Source organism: Salmo salar, chromosome ssa22 (genome assembly GCF_905237065.1).
Source record: "Salmo salar chromosome ssa22, Ssal_v3.1, whole genome shotgun sequence".
In the NCBI taxonomy this organism is placed as follows: domain Eukaryota; kingdom Metazoa; phylum Chordata; class Actinopteri; order Salmoniformes; family Salmonidae; genus Salmo; species Salmo salar.
Window position 1 is genome coordinate 35288048 of NC_059463.1, and position 20344 is coordinate 35308391.

The 20344-nt window shown below is 42.7% G+C and overlaps 1 protein-coding gene across 2 annotated transcripts; it reads left to right on the forward strand.

Moving 5' to 3' along the window:
• Positions 1 to 1146: 1146 nt before the first annotated feature.
• On the forward strand, positions 1147 to 18563 carry LOC106583344 (probable nuclear hormone receptor HR38). 2 transcript variants are annotated; one of them, XM_014167429.2, is made up of 7 exons: positions 1147 to 1484; positions 13337 to 14169; positions 14378 to 14507; positions 15002 to 15165; positions 15442 to 15644; positions 15761 to 15939; positions 16195 to 18563. In XM_014167429.2, the coding sequence occupies exons 2-7, from the start codon at positions 13339 to 13341 to the stop codon at positions 16455 to 16457; spliced, it is 1770 nt and encodes a 589-aa protein (XP_014022904.1). In that variant the 5' UTR covers positions 1147 to 1484; positions 13337 to 13338; the 3' UTR covers positions 16458 to 18563. The 2 variants fall into 2 exon arrangements, with proteins under 2 accessions (XP_014022904.1, XP_014022903.1); XM_014167428.2 differs by lacking the exon at positions 1147 to 1484 and adding an exon at positions 10772 to 10952.
• Positions 18564 to 20344: the final 1781 nt, after the last annotated feature.

The following is a 20344-nucleotide window of genomic DNA, read 5'->3' on the forward strand; positions in this document are numbered from 1 at the left end:
TGAAGAGCACACTTCTCCAGCATGCCAGAGGCCATGGAAAGTGAGCATTTGCCCACTGAAATCGGTTACGACGCCGAACTGCAGTCAGGTCAAGTCCCTGGTGAGGACGACGAGCACGCAGATGAGCTTCCCTGAGACGTTTTCTAACAGCTTGTGCAGAAATTCTTAGATTGTGCAAAGCCACAGTTTCATCAGCTGTCCAGGTGGCTGGTCTCAGACGATCCTGCAGGTGAAGAAGTCGGATGTGGAGGTCCTGGGCTGGCTGGATTGCATATGGTCTGCGGTTGTGAGGCTGGTTGGGCATACTGCTAAAAATTCTCTAAAATTATGTTTAATTCTCTTTAATTCTTTAATTCTCTAATTCTCTCTGGTTGAACATACTGCTAAAAATTGTCTAAAATTACATTTAATTCTCTAAAATGACTAATTTAATTAACATTAAATTCTGGCAACAGCTCTGGTGGACATTCCTGCAGTCAGCATGCCAATTGCACCTGCCCTCAAAACTTGAGACATATGTGGAATTGTGTTGTGTGACAAAACTGTGGCCTTTTATTGTCCCCCGCATAAGGTGCACCTGTGTAATGATCGTGGTGGTGCGTCAGCTTCATCTGCCACACCTGTCAGGTGGATGGACTATCTTGCCAAATGAGAAATGCTCAGGATGTAAATACATTTGTTCACAACATTTGAGAGAAATAAGCTTTTGTGTGCATGGACAATTTCTGGATCAAAACATAGGACCAACACTTTACATGTTGCGTTTATATTTTGTTCATTGTAGCTATTTATTCACATATTTTTTATGTAACTGTTTATGTGTAGACCTACAGTGTGTGCAACACGATGAAAAAGGGTAAGCAAAAGAAAGTGACATTTTACCCTATCTGGCAACAGACATCATACACAACAATAGGCTATTCTTCCGCAATCTATTTTTAGAAACTTGTTTCTCTTTTTTCTTCTTTCGGACGTCCCCGACCATTGAAACGTGTATCTCTAAGTCCCTGACATCGACAGATCTGACCTACGTCACATGCAGGGATTCCACCGACGTCAATGGGAACCCTTGATTTACGTCATCGGAGAGACTGGCTCTCATTGTTCTTCGCGAGACAAGCATCTCCCATTCTATCAAATACGAAACAGTGAATGGAACAAGGGGGGAGTTAATTTAGCTGGAAAACAAGCATCGAATTGCATGAAGAAATGCGGTGGAGAAAAGCCCACTTTGTTTTAAGGACTTTGCTGTTTTGTTGTTGTTGTTGTGTCTTTTGAAATGACTTCAATATAGAAAGCAGAAGAGTAAACATGCAGAGCTGTGTAAAGTATAAAGCATGCAGACAGACAGTAGAGATTAACCTGAAAACGCGGACTGGCTAGAGTGAAATGACGACGAGCAGTGTTGCGCTTTGAGATTGATGTGGAGTGAAGCGAAACTACGGACAAGAAGATAGTTACAACAACATGATGATGATGCCCAGGCAAGTTAACGTTTTTTCTAAAGTTTTTATTTTAATAAAAATGTATGTTTGCAAAGGCTACATCCCACATCACCTATAAATAGCCTACTTATGTAAATGAAAAATATTTGCATGAATAGGCAACACAAGTAGCCTTTGCACTGCATGTAGGTTGAAGGTTTACGTTCATTGTCAGTCTTGTCCTGGAGGCAGAACTGAGCTATTTCCCCTTAGATAGGCCAGCTGCTAACTCAAAATTGGGTATATTGTTAAAATTTATGAAAACAAAAATGTGCTTTTTGTTCTTTATGTAAGGTTAGGGTAAGGCATTAGGGTTAGCGGTGTGGTTAAATTTAGGGTTAAGCTTAGGGAAAAATCTGATTTTATGACTTTGTAGCTGTGCCAGCTATTGACCACTCTGCAAGGCTAACCTGCGCACTGCATGTTCAAATAATTCATCACATAATGTCTCTTTCAAATAATAATCAGGAATCATGAATGTCCAATCCTGTCCACTCATATTTTGTAATTGTTGCATATACAGTACCAGTCAAACGTTTGGACACACCTACTCATTGAAGGGTTTTTATTTATTTTTACTATTTTCTACATTGTAGAATAATAGTGAAGACATCAAAACTATGAAATAACACATATGGAGTCAGGTAGTAATCAATAAAGTGTTAAACAAAACAAAATATATTTTAGATTTTAGATTATTCAAAGAAGCCACCCGTTGCCTTGATGACAGCTTTGCACACTCTTGGCATTCTCTCAACCAGCTACACCTGGAATGCTTTTCCAACAGTCTTGAATGAGTTCCCACATATGCTGAGCACTTGTTGGCAGCTATTCCTTCACTCTGCAGTCCAACTCATCACAAACCATCTCAATTGGGTTGAGGTCGGGGGATTGTGAAGGCCAGGTCATCTGATGCAGCACTCCATCACTCTCCTTCTTGGTCAAATAGCCCTTACACAGCCTGGAGGTGTGTTTTGGGTCATTGTCCTGTTAAAAAACGAATGATAGTCCCACTAAGCGCCAACCAGATGGGATGTCGTATTGTTGCAGAATGCTGTGGTAGCCATGTAAGTCACTCTGGATAAGAGCGTCTGCTAAATGACTTAAATGTAAATGTAAAATGCTGGTTAAGTGTGCCTTGAATTCTAAATAAATTACTGACAGTGTCGTGACTTTACTTTCATTAATCTGATGACTTTTATTATCTAATCAACTAACTATGTTTAATTGTTACCCAATTAAATTAATCAAGTAACAATTAGCTCATTAGGAATTGGGGCACCACGAGAGCGGTTCTTTAAAGAGTTACCATCTCTCGAATTAAACTCTAAAAGTCTTAATCTAGCACATCTATAAACAGTCAACTTATTAATCATAACCTTGTATCATATCATAATTCTGAACAGTCATAACCTCCTTGCATCTGCAAAAACCCGAGCCTTACTTATGATTCAGTACTACACAAATTGGTTTAATTATTTATTTACTAGCTAACTAAATGGTATCACAGGATAAACAAAGGTCCCTAGAGGACTGACACAATATGGCTGCGTGTTACAAAAGTCATGAGTCATGGAGAGGAGGTGAGAGAGAGGGACAGAGACATAATACTTTGGTACATTTAGAAACTACTCTCACAGTAATCATATACTTTGCACACAAACCGCCATCCTCTTTGAGTAAGAAATCATGAATGTACACTGCTCAAAAAAATAAAGGGAACACTTAAACAACACAATGTAACTCCAAGTCAATCACACTTCTGTGAAATCAAACTGTCCACTTAGGAAGCAACACTGATTGACAATAAATTTCACATGCTGTTGTGCAAATGGAATAGACAACAGGTGGAAATTATAGGCAATTAGCAAGACACCCCCAATAAAGGAGTGGTTCTGCAGGTGGGGACCACAGACCACTTCTCAGTTCCTATGCTTCCTGGCTGATGTTTTGGTCACTTTTGAATGGTGGCGGTGCTTTCACTCTAATGGTAGCATGAGACAGAGTCTACAACCCACACAAGTGGCTCAGGTAGTGCAGCTCATCCAGGATGGCACATCAATGCAAGCTGTGGCAAGAAGGTTTACTGTGTCTGTCAGCGTAGTGTCCAGAGCATGGATGCGCTACCAGGAGACAGGCCAGTACATCAGGAGACGTGGAGGAGGCCGTAGGAGGGCAACAACCCAGCAGCAGGACCGCTACCTCTGCCTTTGTGCAAGGAGGAGCAGGAGGAGCACTGCCATAGCCCTGCAAAATGACCTCCAGCAGGCCACAAATGTGCATGTGTCTGCTCAAACGGTCAGAAACAGACTCCATGAGGGTGGTATGAGGGCCCGATGTCCACAGGTGGGGGTTGTGCTTACAGCCCAACACCGTGCAGGACGTTTGGCATTTGCCAGAGAACACCAGAATTGGCAAATTCGCCACTGGCGCCCTGTGCTCTTCACAGATGAAAGCAGGTTCACACTGAGCACATGTGACAGAGTCTGGAGACGCCGTGGAGAACGTTCTGCTGCCTGCAACATCCTCCAGCATGACCGGTTTGGCGGTGGGTCAGTCATGGTGTGGGGTGGCATTTCTTTGGGGGGCCGCACAGTCCTCCATGTGCTCACCAGAGGTAGCCTCACTGCCATTAGGTACCGAGATGAGATCCTCAGACCCCTTGTGAGACCATATGCTGGTGCGGTTGGCCCTGGGTTCCTCCTAATGCAAGACAATGCTAGAGCTCATGTGGCTGGTGTGTGTCAGCAGTTCCTGCAAGAGGAAGGCATTGATGCTATGGACTGGCCCGCCCGTTCCCCAGACCTGAATCCAATTGAGCACATCTGGGACATCATGTCTCGCTCCATCCACCAACGCCACGTTGCACCACAGACTGTCCAGGAGTTGGCGGATGCTTTAGTCCAGGTCTGGGAGGAGATCCCTCAGGAGACCATCCGCCACCTCATCAGGAGCATGCCCAGGCGTTGTAGGGAGGTCATACAGGCATGTGGAGGCCACACACACTACTAAGCCTCATTTTGACTTGTTTTAAGGACATTACATTAAAGTTGGATCAGCCTGTAGTGTGGTTTTCCACTTTAATTTTGAGTGTGACTCCAAATCCAGACCTCCATGGGTTGATAAATTGGATTTCCATTGATTACTTTTGTGTGATTTTTGTTGTCAGCACATTCAACTATGTAAAGAGAAAAGTATTTAATAAGATTATTTCTTTCATTCAGATCTAGGATGTGTTGTTTAAGTGTTCCCTAGATTTTTTTTGAGCAGGGTATTTAGATTTTTGTTAACACTTTTTTTGGTTACTACATGATTCCATTTGTGTCATTTCATAGTTTCGATGTCTTCACTATTATTCTACAAAGTAGAAAATAGTTTAAAAAAATTCAGAAAAACCATAATGAGTAGGTGTGTCCAAACTTTTGACTGATACTGTTTATATATTACAGTTCATGGACATGTTGCGTTGGATAAAACATTATGTGCCTAAAAATATCCAATATGAACTGTCAACATAACCAAGACTGACAAAAGCTAAACTTAGATCAGCACATCATAGGGAATGGCATGTAGCTTCTGGGTCACCTTGAGATAACCCACAAGAGTTGAGACAACTTCTTACTCAGTGACAGGCAGACAGTGGTGTTGATGGTTGCCATGACTTCTTGGGGTATGTGTGAGCAGTAGCTGCGTGGTGGTAGTGCCAATGTCATGCATTATTATCATAATCTCTGGTGTCTTCACTTGGTATATGTTCCCATACCTATCCTTACAGTAGCAATGCTATGAGGCATTAAAACAAAGAAGCCATTCCAGTGCATGGTTACTTTTCAGATTTACCTAATAACAATGTATATACTGAATATCTTCCTCAAATATCTGGAAATAGCCCACAGCTGGGTTGTGTCCCAAATGGCACCCTATTCCCTATTTCGTGTACTACTTTTGACCAGGGCCCTCTATGGGACTGTGAGCTAAACATCACCCTTTAGGACGTTGACTTATACTGAACAAAAATATAAATGCAATATGTAAAGTGTTGGTCCCATGTTTCATGAGCTGAAATAAAAGATCCACAAAAAGCTTATTTCTCTCAAATGTTATACACAAATTTGTTTACATCCCTGTTAGTGAGCATTTCTCCTTTGCCAAGATAATCCATCCACCTGAGAGGTATTGCATATCAAGAAGCTGATTAAACAGCATGATCACTACACAGGTGCACCTTGTGCTGAGGACAATAAAAGGCCACTCTAAAATGTGCAGTTTTGTCACACGACACAATGCCACAGATGTCTCAAGTTTTTAGGGAGCGTGCAATTGGCATGTTGACTGCAGGAATGTAACACATATAATTATAACTTCCTGATTGTGACCCTGTACTCTTACCATTCCTCATAAAGCCTAAGCCCACATCATGCTATGATAAGCATATCAATTCATGTGCTATAACTTTTATCAGTCACATTATGTGACATCTGTCATCATGGCCATTAAAAGTGGAAAGGCCTTTCCCAATTGAACCATCATGTAGCGTACAGCTATGTCTTGTGTCATGTCATGTCTAAGTTTACATTGCCAAGGCTTTACAAAAGGTCCCAGGCCTAAACTAATACCTAGGAGAGGGGAACGATATCTGATGCAGCCGCCCCATTTTTAGCCACATCCCCTCCATTATTCATCCCTGTCACTGCTTGTCAAGGTGTGAATCTACTAGGATAAGGGGGGTTTGTGAGCTGAAACATACGCCAATGGGATCCACGGGGCCCCGTGATGGGTTGGAGTATAGGATATGAGACTTCCAAATATAAACAGCTGTCAAAGATCCAGTAGGTTGGAGACTGTTCAGATCGGGTCATCAGTTTTTTATTTTCAACGTCATTGACCAGCACCTGATCATTCCCTGTGGGCTTCTCATGTTGAGCACTCTGTAAGCACAACAACAGGTCTCCCTTGTGAAGAGGTTTCCTGACCTCAATGGGACTTCCTGGATAAATAAAGGTATAAAATATATAAATAAATAGAAGGCTATGCCTGGAATTGATAACATCGTAAATCTAAGATTAGGTGTATGTGTTGATCAACTTAATTATGTCTGAAATTGAATAAAGGCTACTAAATTGAGTCTATGGTTGATTAGCAACTACATGGTGCATGATTGGGGAAAAAGTGTTTTGAGGGAACCTACATTTAAGAAACAAATAATTGTTTAATACATTTTGTACACCTCAAGGGGTTGGTTGATATTTCCCTATGCAATAGCCATTGTTTCCTGTTCATGTTTAATAGATCTAAGGCATTCTTGTGGCCAGTTATATTTACGTAGCTATAATATAACCTAATGATTTAGGCAGTGTTAGAATTTCCCATGCTGGTGGCTCTGTCCCCATCTCCCAGGTACCATCCTTACAGGTGAAATGATACTAGTTCTGTATGTTGGAACAATTTTGGGATTCATAAACACAGTGAGGAAAAATAAGAAAATGTCCAGCAAGAAGCAAGTGTAAAATGTGTGTTGTTACTGAGTGACAGTGTAATCACCAATCCGTTTCTTCAAAGTATGTCATGTGGGATGCCTGCTGGATCTTCAAAACTTAGCTGTGATGTGACTGTATGTACAGAGCGTGGGGGAAGGGAGATGTGTGTCTGTGCCTGTGCGCGCTTGCCAGGGAGGGAGGTGTGGTGACTATAGAGGCAGCTGCTGTTGTCTGAGAGGTGTCAGACACTGGTCCATTTCACTCCCCAGCCAAGATCTTAACTCCACAGATAATCTTAACTCCACAAGTACGGCCACTATCTGAAAGCCTTACCTCATGAACACGACAAAGGGAGCACTGCCTATCACCACAAGGATGCCTGTGTGGGGTGGGGCTCCCTTTGGGGATAAAGCAGCTGACTTGTGACCAGGCCAGTCCTGACGCTCCAGACGCTCTTCTATCCCCTAGGCAGGGAAGAGGAAACCCATCCTGGTTATTCTCTGTGTGAGTTCACCTAGCCTGCTTTTTAAAAATAAATTAGACATTACTTACAGCATGCCCAAAGACCCCCTCAGAGGGTGCAAGTGGCAGTTAGTGATTTCTTGCTGTTGTGTGGTAGTGAGGAGGCAACTACTTAAGTGGTGTCTGTGCTTGTCCGCAGGCCTGTGCTTGTATGGCTGCTGACAAATGTCAGATGGCAGCTGGGCGCTGTGGATGGATGGTGGGAACTGAAGTGTCTGATCCCGAGGGAGGGCGTGTTGGGGTTTGGTCGTAGCTCTGCTTTACACTTGAGAGAGTACATTTTTTGGAGAGAGGGAGTCATCTGACCTACATGGTGAATGTTTTTCTTATCTACTCTTAGAAAAACGGGTGTGTGTATACATGTCATGTGTAATGATCAGCAGACACTCTGGCTAGGTACCACTAATCTGTCCTTCCTCCTAAAGTGTGCACTTGTTCAATTCCCTTCACTGATTTTAAATAAAATGAGTGTTATAAGAAACATGGTAGAAACTCCCACTAGCCCTCCTCCAATTCTTCAGTGCTTTAAAATTGATGATAAATAGTGAACGAGTGCACACTTCGGGAGAAAGGAGATATTATTGGGACATACCTCTGCCTTCAAGGATCCAGGGGGCACCAACTGCTATATTCAACCATAGAAGTAGAATTATTAGATCAAACTTTCCCATTCAAGTCAATGTTCTGCGATGGGAAATTATAATTATCTTCAACTACAGGGGATCAGTATAGACAGTTTAACTGGCCACAGGGTGTTTTGTTATCATTGGTGAGTGATTTGCAGCTTACATGTCAGAGTGTTTTCTGGAGTGAACTCTACAGGGACAATGGGTTCTGTTGTCTATGCTTTAAGTATAGAAGATGAACATATATTGTACTCAGAGACTGGACGGCATTATAGGATATCCTATCATACAGTATATCTTTCCACCATGTCTATAGCCTCTATTACACTGAGACGTTAGTTAGGTTAGACTACTGCTGGGGTTCCCCCCCCCCCTCCCACTCTCTCCCCAGGTGGTTGGTGAAAACAACAGTTTTTTTCCTCAAGTTTCCAGAATATGGTGCACCAGATGGATGAATATTGACTCTACAGTATAGCATGTTTTACTGTACATACTGTGTGCTGGGATTGGGATGGATTCAAAGTCAAGGGAGGAATTTGGAGATATGAGTCATGTCATTGCACTGTGGCCCTGGCCTGCCTGCACTGGGACTGGAAAGAGAGCAGAGTGCAGACATAGACAGTAAAGTGCAGGTGCTCACATTTACTGCAAGGGTACAGGTGTAAGACTGGGCCTTTTGTATAAGTAAGGGTTGTTCTCTGATATTGTTAGCAACATTAACATCTTCATACTAAGATACAATACTTTGCAGTATGACCCCAATGAGAGTGAATGAGGAAGTCTGGAGTCACACACACATGAACACACACACGCGCGCATGCTTGTTTGTGTTTTTTAGGCCTGAACTAGGCTTCATCTTTGTCTGAGAAACCGATCCTTGTTGTTCAATAGAGTAGTAGATTGTCATACTGTCCCATATTGTTGACTGACACACATTACACTTTCTGACTCAACTAAAGTTGCTAGGTACTCTGCTGGTATAGGATGAAGTTTCCCGTAGACCCTGATCTGGGGTCACTTTAGCTTTTTCCCCACTAATGTTCAGGGTTACGATTGAGGGAGGGGAAACTGATCCTAGAGCGAGCGGTACTCTGCTACCAGAATGATCAAAACTTGCAGTAAATATAAGTTTCTGTGGAAACTTCCCCAGAGGAAGTGGAGATGGCAAAATGAAGGCTATACGAGGGATGTCAAACTCAATTCCTGGAGGGCCGAGTGCCTGCTGGTTTTGTTAGTTTTTTTATCAATTAGTCATCCAGGTAAGGGAAGTTCCTTACTAATCAATTACCTTCATTGATCAATCAAGGGAGGAGCAAAAACCCGCAGGCACTCGGCCCTCCATGAGTTGAGCTGGGTATTCAGTCCCTGAATTCTGAGCATTTACCTGTCGAGAAGGTGCCAACACCTTTACAGTTGTTTTACTGCCCTGCATGACTTTAGGGCTGTAGGGATACACCTGTCTGTACTTGTTGGCACTGTAATAATAATACCTTGATGCAGCCACGTGTAGATGTTTCCCACTTGTTACGCTTCAAGCAGGGCTTGGCTTTTCTCGCGTACACACACCCTCAACACACCCATGCATACTACAACTTGACGAGATGCATCTACTCTGCATTCCAATTCTCCACCCTCTTCCCTGAAGTGTGCACTTGGATTTAAAAGCATAAGATTGTTATAAGCATGGACTGTTCACCAATCCTATACTTTTAAATCTATGTCGTGGAGTGCACAAATGCTCACTTTGGGGAAAAGGGTGGAGAATTGGAGCACAGGCCTCCTAGAATGTAGGCTAGTGTAATTATATAGTCCAGCTGATTAATAAAAAGGCCTTCATACAATATCAAATCAAATTGTATTTGTCACATGCGCCGAATACACCTTGCAGTGAAATGCTTACTTACAAGTCCTAAACAACAATGCGGTTTAAAAAATATAAAATAAATAAAATATACCTTTAAAAAAAATATGACTAAGAAGTAACAAATAATTAAAGAGCAGCAGTAAAATAACAATAGCGAGGCTATATACAGAGCGTATGCAATATGTTATTAATGTGTTATAAGGTTTACACTTTACATACAGTGCCCATTTTTACTGTGTAATTATTCCTGTAAGTACAGTTTAATAAGTATTGTAATTACTCAATTGTTCAAATTTTACTTAGAAGATAGGCTACAGCTATATAAACTCCCTCAACTCCCTCCCTGTTTGCAAATGTCACTGTTTACAAATGGTATGTTAGACTAGATATATTAGCCTATATATAGGCTACATTGTGTACCATTTGAATAGCCTATAGTTAGGCCTATGCTATTTAAATAGATTTAAACAAAACGATCCAACATATAGTCTTTACAAGGACTTTCCTATGACAAACCCTTAATTACGTTATCTCTGTCACTCATTTGGCAGTTATAAACTTTGCTTTAAGCATAAAATGCAATCATCTGACGTTTATTTTTGGCCTATTCCAGGCAGTTATAGCTCTACGCGTGTAACCTGGTCTAAATTTAGATCAAACGTTCCGCCGTCGCTTGCGTCAATGGAATCCCGAGCGTGCGTCAGAGTATAAGGACGTCTGTGTGAGAACGATGCCATTGGCTCCTGACCCGGAAAAATCACCGCCCCCTTTGCCATTTTTGCGGAAAGACACGCCTAGAGCCGGGGCCACCCGACGTAACGGCAAAATAAAAGTGACTGTATATATTACGCTCTACCCCAAGTCTGGAGATTTCATTCCCTTTCTGAACTGTAGACAGAGGTTTAATACACTTGATGCTTCTCCATCACTCGGAATAAATGAAAATCTGTCTAAGGAATTTAGAGGATTTATAGATCAGGTTAGTAAAAGGTATTTCTTATTATTTTGCATGCATGCTAGTGGTCTTCACTGTTTTGTTATGGATCGGATTGGCAAGGATGATTTTTTTTAATCTTCGAAAACTTTACCCTCCTAAAGAGCTTACTTATTGAATGATTTGTGGCATTTTAGCGTACTTGCAATGACTGTAAAAAAAAATTCTTGATCATGAGATAAAGTAGCCTAGTCTCTTTCTATTTTCGAATGACATATACAGAAAAGGCAATGTGTAGCTATACCATTCGAATAGGCTACAGCTGCTTAAAACTGTTAATCAAATAATAACTTAATAACATGTCAGACCAAATTATAGATGTCTTGGATATCATTGTAGACTTGACTGCATTCAACACTGATCGCTATCACACTTATGAATTGACGATGTGTTGTGTTGCAACCAGCCGCACACTCCCCCAGTTCTTTATCATTGACAGATTTTTGCCTCGCACGTTTCAAAGCCGACCTGTTGACTATGCTGTTTAACAGGGCTATTTAAATGACCTTTTATATGGGGCCAATAGGGGTGTATTGATGGTCTGAAATAGATGAGAATATGAGTGGTAGGCTATTTATAGTTTTGTAATATTTGCTCTTCATGGTCAGATATTAAAAACTTAATCCATGTGTATTATTTTATTATATGAAATAAATAGGCTGATGCATCACATTATTAACTTAGGCTACTAATGACAAAGATCAGACAGGTGGCGATGTGGCCACTAGTTTTACTGGGTGTTCAAGAGGAGGCAGTGGCGCTATCGGATGTCTCACTCTTGTCTCTCTTGTCCTCATCTTGTCCTCATCTTATCAGATGCACACATATCCATGTTACACATGGGGTTCAGAGGTTAACTTGTGACCTTTTGATGTAAGCACCCTTTTTATAGGTCAAGGATGTTTCTTACTTTAGTTTGTGTGCAACAAGTGTATAGTTTCTCTCACCAAAGCACATGCTAAGAGGTAAAAACACAAGTCACTGTTTAGGGGCAGAATAGCTTACACTCAGACATGTTGTTGGTGATGATACACTATATATACAAAAGTATATGGACACCCCTTCAAATTAGTGGATTTGGCTATTTCAGCCACACCGTTGCTAACAGAGCCCTGACCTCAACCCCATCAAACACCTTTGGGATGAATAGGAACGCAGACTGCGAGCCAGGCCTAATCGCCCAACGTCAGAGCCTGACCTCAGTAATGCTCTTGTGGCTGAATGGAAGCAAGTCCCCACAGCAATGTTCCAACATCTACTGGAAAGCCTTTCCAGAAGAGTGGAGGCTGTTATAGCAGCAAAGGGGGGGACCAACTCCATATTAATGCCCATGCTTTTGTAATGAGATGTTCAACAAGCAGGTGTCCACATACTTTTGGTCATGTAGTGTATAAACAGGAAAAAGCAGTGATTCCACATAAATTCAAGTATTTAGGATAATTGTTTATTTTATATTGCTTTTAGTCATGCCAGAATATCTTGAGATATTCAAAGCTTTGACTGACCACAGCCTTCATTGCGATTTTAACTGAAATTGAATTAAGACAATAATTAAGATATGATTTGGATCAGATGATTATAGCTACAGATTAGTGAAAGAACACCTCCTGGAGAAAAATCCTCCAGATCCGATATTGTTCTGATATGGACAGTTCTGAGAGGTAGACATGAATCACATAGACATGTCCAGCTGCTAAAGACACCTTAGCAGCTCGCCACAGCCCTCTGCTCCACCAGACCTGCCACCTTCCCCTCTTCAGCTGGCATTTAGCCCACCGTGGAACCCAATCCCCAGACCTTGGGTAGGAGGGTTGCCCTGTTCATAACCGAAGGGGTGGGTTTCAAAGCATTCAAAGCCAGTAACCAATATCCTCCAGCAAGACTATCTCCCCATCAGCCAGTCAGCCGGCTTTCTAAGAATCACCAAAGGGCTACCAAGAGGCCTAAAGCTGTGGCAGCGTGAGGAGAGGGGGGAAATGGAAGTGTTTCTGTATGGGATGATGTCAGGATGCGCTGTTGGAGAGGTGTTAAAAAGGGATCCCTAAGACGGGTTAAGTTTCTTTAGTGTTGTTGACTTAAGTGATTAGTAAGGAGGCTTGCAGATGATGGTTGTAGAGTTGTTTACAGGTTATTGCACCTGGTTTGGCTGGAGAGATGGTGAACTTGGAGCGTTCGGCAGGTGGGCCTATAAGGTCTACTCATGCTACATTACTTAACATAAATGGCACCATTTCAATCATTTCATAATTTCAGCAGTTATGTTGGCCTCACGTTTTGATAGAGAACAACAATTAAGATCAACGACTACAGAATGCAACTATTTGGCTTCAGAATATTTTTCTTAAATATTGTTTAATTTATTTTTTTAGCAATGCCCTGTGTTCAAACTCAGTATGGAACTGTGCCCTACGACAACAACTACTTTATCTCTGAGTTCCTGAACCCTGACCTCAGTGCTAAGCCAGCCATGGACGTCGGTGCCCAGCGGGACCAGCTCACCGCCTCCTCCCTCCCCAGCATCAACACCCTGGTGGGCAGCGGCTACGTGGGCGAGTTTGATGCCTACTCCTGCCAGATCACTACCTCTGCCTCCAATGCCTCCTCCGGCCCCGCGGCCGGCGGCAGCTCCAGCCCTCAGGCTCAGCACTCAGCCTTCAAACTGGACGACCTCCAGGTGTACGGCTGCTACCCGGGCTCCTTTGCCCTCAGCTACCTCGACGAGACGCTGTCCTCCTGCGGCTCCGATTACTATGGCAGCCCTGCATCGGCCACCGCCTCCCCACCCACCCCGGGCTTCCAGAGCCAGCCTGGCTCGGCCTGGGACTCCCCCTTCAGCCCCTACTCCCCAGGCCCTGGGTTCTGGGTGGCTGATAAGTCAGGCCTAGCTCAGCAGCCCTCCTTCTTCACCTTCACCCCCCCGGTGGAGCAGCACTCCCCCCTGGGGCAGCATCAGGGCCCCCAGCAAGGTGAGGAGGACCCTTTCTTCCAGCCCTCACAGCAGCACCCCTCCCCTCTCCATTACACACCCTTATCCCTGGACCAGGTGTCCCTGGACAGCCCCGGGTTCACGGAGGGGCCTATGTTGTCCCCTAAGATCGGCAGCCCCGGGGCCAACGAGGGTCGCTGTGCGGTGTGTGGGGACAACGCCTCCTGTCAGCACTACGGAGTCCGCACCTGTGAGGGCTGCAAGGGCTTCTTTAAGGTAGGACGCTTCACAGTACTTATATTATTATTTCACAGGCTGGCTGCATAGGAATTTTTTATAATTCTGTTACACATAATAACCTATTCATACATTAACTTGGCTCCAGTTCTAGTAGAAGTGTGATTATAAAAGAGAAAGGGGAACATTGAGAAATGTGCAGGAAAATAATCACACTGTTCTTTGTTTTTATTTTCACTTCTTGCAGCGAACTGTACAGAAGAATGCTAAATACGTGTGCCTAGCCAACAAAGACTGTCCAGTAGACAAGCGGCGGAGGAACCGGTGCCAATTCTGCCGTTTCCAGAAGTGCCTTGTGGTGGGAATGGTGAAAGAAGGTAATGCCATGTTACACCCCCTTAAAGCCTTCAGTGACTATTATATTTGAAGCTCGAACTGACAGTCATGTGAAACCCAAGCTCGAACTGACAGTCATGTGAAACCCAAGCTCGAACTGACAGTCATGTGAAACCCAAGCTCGAACTGACAGTCATGTGAAACCCAAGCTCGAACTGACAGTCATGTGAAACCCAAGCTCGAACTGACAGTCATGTGAAACCCAAGCTCGAACTGACAGTCATGTGAAACCCAAGCTCGAACTGACAGTCATGTGAAACCCAAGCTCGAACTGACAGTCATGTGAAACCCAAGCTAAGAATGACAGCAATGCTAAACTGAAGCTTTTACAGTGCCCACTCGTAGAAAAAGAGAAACTGAAATGGATATAGCAATTGTTTAGTGAAACGGAGGCTTGCGGTGACAGTCATATGAGAATCTCAGACATGTACAGTCAGTGAGAGTATTTGTTGTTATTTCTCTCTCTCACTTACAGTCGTCCGCACAGACAGCCTGAAAGGTCGCAGGGGTCGTCTGCCCTCTAAACCCAAGACTGTACCAGAGTCAGCGTCCACCACCCCACCCATCAACATCATCACCTCTCTTGTCAGGGCTCACATAGACTCCAACCCCGCCATCGGAAAACTGGACTACTCCAAGGTAAGACCTCCAGACCTTGTCATGTGACTCATGGAACAGCATATTATTGGTTGTCTGTTAAGTGCCTGCAGTAGCTCGTCTTTGCTGTTGAATCTCTCTCAGAATTTAGCCCATTGCTGTTGCTAAAGTTAAGCTTCTTGCTTTAATATCGTTGTTGTTATGTAATTCATCTTCTTTGATTGAAGTGATCTTGATCACATTTCACACTATATGTTATGACGAGATGGACATCAGAGGCAGTGAGTCATCCCTTTCTTTTCTCTTTCCACTCCTCAGTACCATGAGACAGTGGCCAGCCTATCAGAGAAAGAGGATGCCAACGACATCCAGCAGTTCTACGACCTGCTGACTGGCACCATGGATGTGCTGCGGAAATGGGCCGAGACCATCCCAGGATTCACCGCCTTCTGCCCAGAAGACCAGGAGCTGCTCCTGGAATCTGCTTTCGTGGAACTCTTCATCCTCCGGCTAGCATACAGGTATAATTACCACTGTAAACATTGGCAGAGGCACAAATTTACTGTATAATTCCTTAAAAAACACAAATGTGCACCCAATGTTTCTGCAATATATGTTAAGACTGTTCTGTCTCTAGGTCGAGTCCTGAGAAGAACAAGCTGATCTTCTGCAATGGTGTGGTACTTCACCGTATGCAGTGTGTGAGGGGCTTTGGCGACTGGATCGACTCCATCATGGACTTCTCCCAGAGCCTCCACCGCATGAACCTGGACGTGTCCTCATTCGCCTGCCTCGCAGCACTCGTCATCATCACAGGTGAAACACATTCACATGCAAACACACGAAGACAGACAGACAGACAGACAGACAGACAGACACATACAATTTCACTATAATGTTAGTTTTAGTGAACCCCTTCTCTGCTCCACTAGTAGTTGAAAGCAATAAGTCTGGTAAGTTCTGGTTACTCAACTGAAACACTCATATTATATGCTTGTGGTATATAGCCTGTCACAAGCCCATTTATTAATGTGTCTGATCAAGAGGTTTCTCCTTGTTGTTTCTCCTCAGATCGCCATGGCCTTAAAGAGCCCAAACGGGTGGAGGAGTTCCAGAACCGCCTCATAACCTGTCTGAGGGACCACGTGACTGGCAGTGGCTCCGACGCGGGGCGGCCCCAGCCCAACTTCCTGTCCCGTCTGCTAGGGAAGCTCCCCGAACTGCGCACCCTCTGCACCCAGGGCCTGCAGCGCATCTTCTACCTGAAGCTGGAGGACCTGGTCCCCCCACCACCCATCGTAGATAAAATCTTCATGGATACCTTACCTTTCTGAAAAGACAGACAAAAAGAGGAAGAGGAATGATTAAGTGATGATGCTGAGGGGACAAAAATATGATAAACTGAGGAGGTGAATAGGGGGCCGTTGTCTGTGTCCATTACATTTGGGACTTCTGAGGGTCAGTGCCCCTTTCCAGTGCACTGACTTGATGAAAAGTGTCGGATTCTGCCTCTGGTCCAGTGTCTAAAAGTGAGGACTTAGACTGTATTTTTCTCACATTTAGTTTAATAACAAAAACCTGTGGGTGACAGAATTGGATGTTTATTTTCCAATCTGTGGAATTATTCTGGACAATTCATTCAACAAGAGAGAGGAAGACATGAGATAACATTTCTAGTTTTTGGTCTCTTTTGTAAGTGTGACTTTGTAGAGTGGCTTTATCGCTATGCAAAATGTGTACGTTTTGTGGTTTTGCACGCTGCAAGATATTGAGAAACAGTTGGTGTGTATGTACAGCTCTGAGGGGGAAAAGCAGGCATGTTCACACCTGAACACCCACTTAAACCTAAGTTCTCAAAAATCCTATTGAGTTTCCAAATCCCAACACAACTTAATTTAGTAGCTGTTCAAAGTTGACACATAGGGAGGCCAACAGTGTCAAACACTGGAGTCTCCAGTCCACTAGCCTTTCTCAAAGACAACTGTTGCATCCTACATTTCAAAGTGAGTATTTTCACTGAAACCATGATAATAATAATAGCCATTTGTAGTCCTGATACCACACATTTGCACCTATAGAAGGTCGGACCAAAGGGTAGCTGTCTATCTGTCTGCAGTGACAGTTGGCTATTGTTGTGACATTTACAGCTCATCAACCATAAAGCCTTAATGTACTTTAAAGGCCCAGTGCAGTCAAAAACGTGATTTCCCTGTGTTTATATTTTCACACTATGAGGATGGAATAATACTGTGAAATTGTTAAAATTATGATAATGCCCTTTTAGTGTAAGAGCTGCCTGAAATTTCAGCTTGTTTTGGTGGGATGGAGTTTTGGCCTGCCTGGTGACATCACCAGGGGGTAAATTAGTTAATAGACCAATAAGAAAGAGAGTTCTAAACCTTTCTGCCAATAACAGCTAGTTTTCAGTTTCCCCCTCCCCACCCAAAATTCTTGCTTGAGAAATTGCTTTTTGCAAAGAAGCCATTTTTTAAATGTTTTATTACCATTGTAATTGAAAAAAATCACAGTAAGGTACTTACTTCATTATTTTGATTGAGAAAAAAATGGCTGCATTGGACCTTTAAAAGGTGTCATCATTTTTACTCATGCCACAATGCAACAAGTATTGCGGTTTTGTAATGGCAGGAGAATCATATCACTGAAACTATTTTTTTTCCCTTAAAAAGAGAAAAATGCCAGCAGAATTACAATGTTTAAAAAGTGCCTTTAAAAAAGTTGAAGACCTCCTGTGTATTCAGGTTTTCATTTCAACCATCTCACTGATAGAAACTCTGTAAATCTATTAATTTGATGTCAGCAACAACCAGATGACAAAACATTCAAACAGACTTGGTGAAGTTTGATTGGCTGAAATGAAAATGTGCATACCAAGAGTTACTTGAAAACGGAGGTTAGGAATCTCATGGTTTGGAATAGCCTAAGAATAGTCTAGGGATAAAAATCATAGAATACATTTCATTTTTTGAATGTGAGAGAGTATTAAGTTTCACACTATAGCTGTAACATGGATCCACTCAAAAGTGTCCCTTAATGCTCTATAGCTTACTATCTTTATCCTTAACTGTGTGAATCTATAAACTTCTGCTACTGTAAGGGTTGCCTTACACACGCTCCTTCAGGAGGAGTGTGTGCAGTTTTATAAAATGTAGTTATTTTTATTTTGTTCTTGAAATGAACTTCAAGTGATTTCTTAAGTCATTACACAGTGAAATGTGACAAAAGGACGAGCAGCTAAGAGCACTTCAGCGTTCTAACACAGTATACAGATTTATACAAAAATGTTCTATGTTTGTTTGTGACGTGTGTATACTTATAACATAAATACTTTATATTTGTGAGTTTTCGTAATGTGGTACATACGTATATATATTCAGAGGAAGAAAAAGTATTTAATATTAAAAGAACATTTCAAAATACAACATTTGTTGCCATTTTTCTTAAATGTCATGATACTATTTCACAGACAATTTTTACTACACATACTTTTATGATGGTGTGTGTGTGTAGTAAAAACTATCACCAGATTCTGAGTTCTCTGGTATCTCCAAAGAAATCAGTGGTTAAACCACATAAGATGATGTCAAAACTATTTCCTCTAGTCTACAGGCTCTTCTGCAGCCGAAGTTATACACCATTGGTTTGATTTTCATGACATCATAACAGGAAGCAGTTCGTTCCTTTCGGTTAAACCACTAGCATAGTTTCTAGATAAGATTGATGGAAGGGGAACTTTCATGCTCTGTGCCACGCAGGGGCACATGACGTAATAACTGTGTGGGAGTCTGTGTCTTTTCCATAGTATTGTCTAATCATATTATATGAATGCCTAAAATAGCTTATACCAACCAATCAACTCACAAATAGCAACACTATATCAACCAATCCACTCACAAATAGCAACACCTTACAATATGAATGTTGGTTGTTCCCCTTTGAGTTGCTTTGTTATTGGGCTGTATGAACCACATACTCTATTAAATAAAGTATGGCACGGCTATGCTGTAGTATATGCCATCAAATACAGTAGGGAGACACAAGTCACCTGAGCACATATTCAGATTGTTAGATTTAGCAACTCATCTTTGATTGCAATAATAAATATTGTTCTAAGCTTTTCACAAGTTCACAAAGTGTTTTAAATTGTATGGACAATGGAGATAACTCACTCCATCCACTACTACTATAGGGCAAGATGATCAATGCAATATATGTTGCTGTATTCAAGACTTGCTATTACCACCGTGGTGCTTTTTGAGATTGGTCTGCCAATGAGAGAGGGGGAGAGGTGCACAGAACTTGCTCTAATTCACCATTTTGTACTTGTAAATGTGTTTTGTTGCACAAGGTGTTAACGGTGGCGCAGCACTCATGATCAGCAGAGGCTATCCTTTGCCTCTCAGCCCACAGCCCAGGAGAATTGCAGCCGTGTTCAGCCAATACCCCTCCGGATACCCAATCTCAGACCACAATCCAGTCATCTGGATTTTGATGTTGGCAGCAGGAGTGGAAATGGGGTCAACAGGAGAAACCAGGGTGAGACATTGAGACATGTATTACCATTTAAAAAGCCAGGCATGTCCACACCCTGATGGGTACAGTTAGTGGACAGACTTGGGTGTAGTCCCACTTCAGGGACCAGTGGGCATGAAACCTGGGGAGTAATACAGTATGCTATCTACATTTTAGTCATTTAGCCGACACGCTCATCCAGGGCAACTTACAGGAGCAATTAGGGTTAAGTGCCTTGCTTAAGGGTATATCAACATATTTTTTTACCTAGTCTGCTCAGGGATTTCAACCAGCAAAAGTTCAGTTCCTGGCCCAACGCTCTTAACCACTAGGCTACTTGCCTACCTACCTATCTCTGCATTCATTATGGATACAGCTAATGTTTACATAAAGCAGTATACACTTATGTAGAATACACTTGGCATCTTGTCATTTTGGCAGACCTTATCCAGTATGTGTCACACCCTGATCTGTTTCACATGTCTTTGTGCTTGTCTCCACCCCCCTCCAAGTGTCGCCCATCTTCCCCATTATCCCCTGTATATTTATACCTGTGTTCTCTGTTTGTCTGTTGCCAGTTCATCTTGTTTGTCAAGCTTACCAGCGTTTGGCCTGTCAGCTCCTGTTTTTGCCCAGGCTCTCTTTTTATCGCCCTCCTGGTTTTGACCCTCGCCTGTCCCGTCTCTGTACC